Raw genomic sequence first — 2,434 nt, 5'->3', positions numbered from 1 at the left:
GCCTACTGTGTATTTTCTATGTAGATAGCTATTTGTAAATTATTGCCATGTTAATAAGAATTACAGTCAAATTTTTTGACATCATAGTATGTAAAGACACTTGTGGTATATGTTTTGTTTTGTTTGACAAAGGTTATTCTGTGGGCCCAGACTGGCCTAAAACTCGTGGTAATTCTGCATTCTCCTGTCTCAGCCTCCTAAGTCCTGAGATAGATGTGTACCACCACACCTATATGCGGCACTTCTATTGTCTTTTTGTTCTCAATTTTGTATGTATGTTTGTGAGGTGAGGCGCACACTCCTCTGTGTTTGCACATGAACCAGGAGAGAACATTTGGTCCTGTTCTGTCGCTTTCCATTTTATTCCCATGAGATGGGATTTCTCACTGACCCTGTAGCTAAGCTGGTACCCAGCAGTCCTGCCGGCTTCCCTTCCCCTTCCCCAGTACTAAGGCTACAAGTTACAGGTGCCTGTAACTGGTTACGACAGGCTTATTATGCGGATTCTGAATAGGTGAAACCTGGTTCTCCTGCTTACACAATTACTCTTGTATCCTAAGCCAGCTCCCAGCCCTGCTGTTTGTTTTTTTAAGGAGTGTCTCTGATGAAGGTGAACAGTTTGGGCCTGAAATGAGTATACAAGACATTTCAATCAGTTGCTGCTATTTAGATAGGGCCCTTTTTTGTTTGTTTGTTTGTTTGTTTTTCCTCCAGTTAACTATCAGTTAGAGCCATGATAATTGAAATTAATTATACTTTTCATTGCAGAGTTACTTCTCCAGAGGAGGAGCAAAGTTCATTGGGATGATTGTTAGTCCATATAATCGAAGTAACTCTTTACCATACTCCCAGATTACCTGCTTGGTTATAAGTGAAGAAGTTAGCCCTGATGGTGCCTATCGTAAGTTTCAACAGTAATAACTTCTTACTGTCCCTGTCCTCAAAGAACTTATAACTGTGTAAAACTATTTGATGAGAAAGTGTGTGTATCAGCCAAGGACTCATTGCATATCACCTAGTTAAAGTACCCTCTTCCCTTTTATTCTAGTGTTACCATGTCCTTAGATAAAAGGAAGAAAATGGAGAAACGTTAGAGCAGGCAGTGGATTGTGAGCACTGGAGACATTGTGTTGCACAGTGTACATACTAAGCACTGTAAACATTGTGTGTATAGAAAGTGTGTATATATTGGGCACTGGAGATACTGTAGAACGTAAAACACAGTTCTTTTCTCATAAAAATATTTTCATAAATCCATTCTTGCTTTCTCTGCTATGGCATGCAAATAAACAAAACCATAACCCATCCTTCTATTACCTCCTGGGATATTAGGGTTCCCAAAGACAAACTGACTTCAGAGCTCCCAAGTCTCATCTGTCTCAAGAAAGACCTCGTTTGACGTAGCCAACTACCCAGCTTAGTTTCTCTGGGATGTGTGTCTCCTGGTGACTGTTGTGGGCAGCTCTGTCTACAGACTAAGAAAGGCAGGGAGGGAACTTTGTAAGGAGGTGGGTGGAAGCTCAGATTTCTCTGGGTGTGTGGTTCTGTGTGAACTACGTTTGCACCGTTCCCTTTCCTTTGACGCTACAGAGTGTATTGCGCTCACTTTTCTATCCAGCTTCCAGTGTGGGGCCTGGCATAAAGTGGATTCTAAGTGAATGTTTGCTAATAATTAATTTCTCTTTATTCTTAATCATCTTTGATGCTCTGTAAAAATCTCAGCACTGTTGACTGTTGATGTACTTTTTAATAAGTCAGCAGTACTTTTCTGCCTTAATGACCACTTTGGCTTTTAATGCAATTTGTTTATTATTTTTATATCCTTAGTACCACTTAATCAGCACTGCGAATTTTTTTTGAGTGAGTTATATCAGGAGTAGTTCAGAATGCCCTACTGAGTATAGCACATAAAGCACATGATTCCTCAGCTTAACTATAATTTATAAGTTACAACAGAAAGCATTACAATAAACTTTTCTTCACTTTAAGTCAGATCTCAGCCTTCTGGGTTCAGGTTATGAGCCTCTATTACAATCATATCTAATACAGTTAGTTGCTACTGAGGACATGTGACTATTCACATTTTATTCATTAGAATTTAATAATTTAAAATTTATGTAATTCTGTTTCTGGCTAAAATGAAGTAATAAGGACTTTTTTGAATCAACCAAAATAGTAGGCAAAATATACAAAACAGTAGTATTTTACTTAGGATGTAATTCAGGCTGTGAAGGAAAACGGTTGCTAGAAGATGGGAACAAATCAGTTAAGCCCAGGTTGCTGTACTTTGGTGACCAGGAGGAGAGAAACACAACTGGCAAACTTGGGTGGAAGTGATGGAGCTGAGAGCCTGAACTCCAGAGAGCTGTAGAGACAGCCACTGGGGAGAACTGCATAGCCTGAACTCCAGAGAGCTGTAGAGACAGCCACTGGG

The 2,434-nt window shown here is 39.7% G+C and overlaps 1 protein-coding gene across 5 annotated transcripts in view; it reads left to right on the top strand.

Annotated features, from left to right (window-relative positions):
• Mysm1 (Myb like, SWIRM and MPN domains 1) overlaps positions 1 to 2,434 on the top strand; it is a 39,256-nt gene that overhangs the window by 28,565 nt on the left and 8,257 nt on the right. For all 5 annotated transcript variants that reach the window (XM_013348261.2, XM_026781954.1, XM_026781953.1 and 2 more), the window contains one exon: positions 769 to 901. In XM_013348261.2, coding sequence (XP_013203715.1) covers positions 769 to 901 — 133 coding nt within the window. The remainder of the gene's footprint in view (positions 1 to 768; positions 902 to 2,434) is intronic.

The sequence above is a fragment of the Microtus ochrogaster genome, chromosome 10 (assembly GCF_000317375.1).
Source record: "Microtus ochrogaster isolate Prairie Vole_2 chromosome 10, MicOch1.0, whole genome shotgun sequence".
NCBI lineage: Eukaryota > Metazoa > Chordata > Mammalia > Rodentia > Cricetidae > Microtus > Microtus ochrogaster.
Note: the sequence above shows the minus strand (reverse complement) of the source record. Positions and strands in the feature narration are given on the sequence as shown.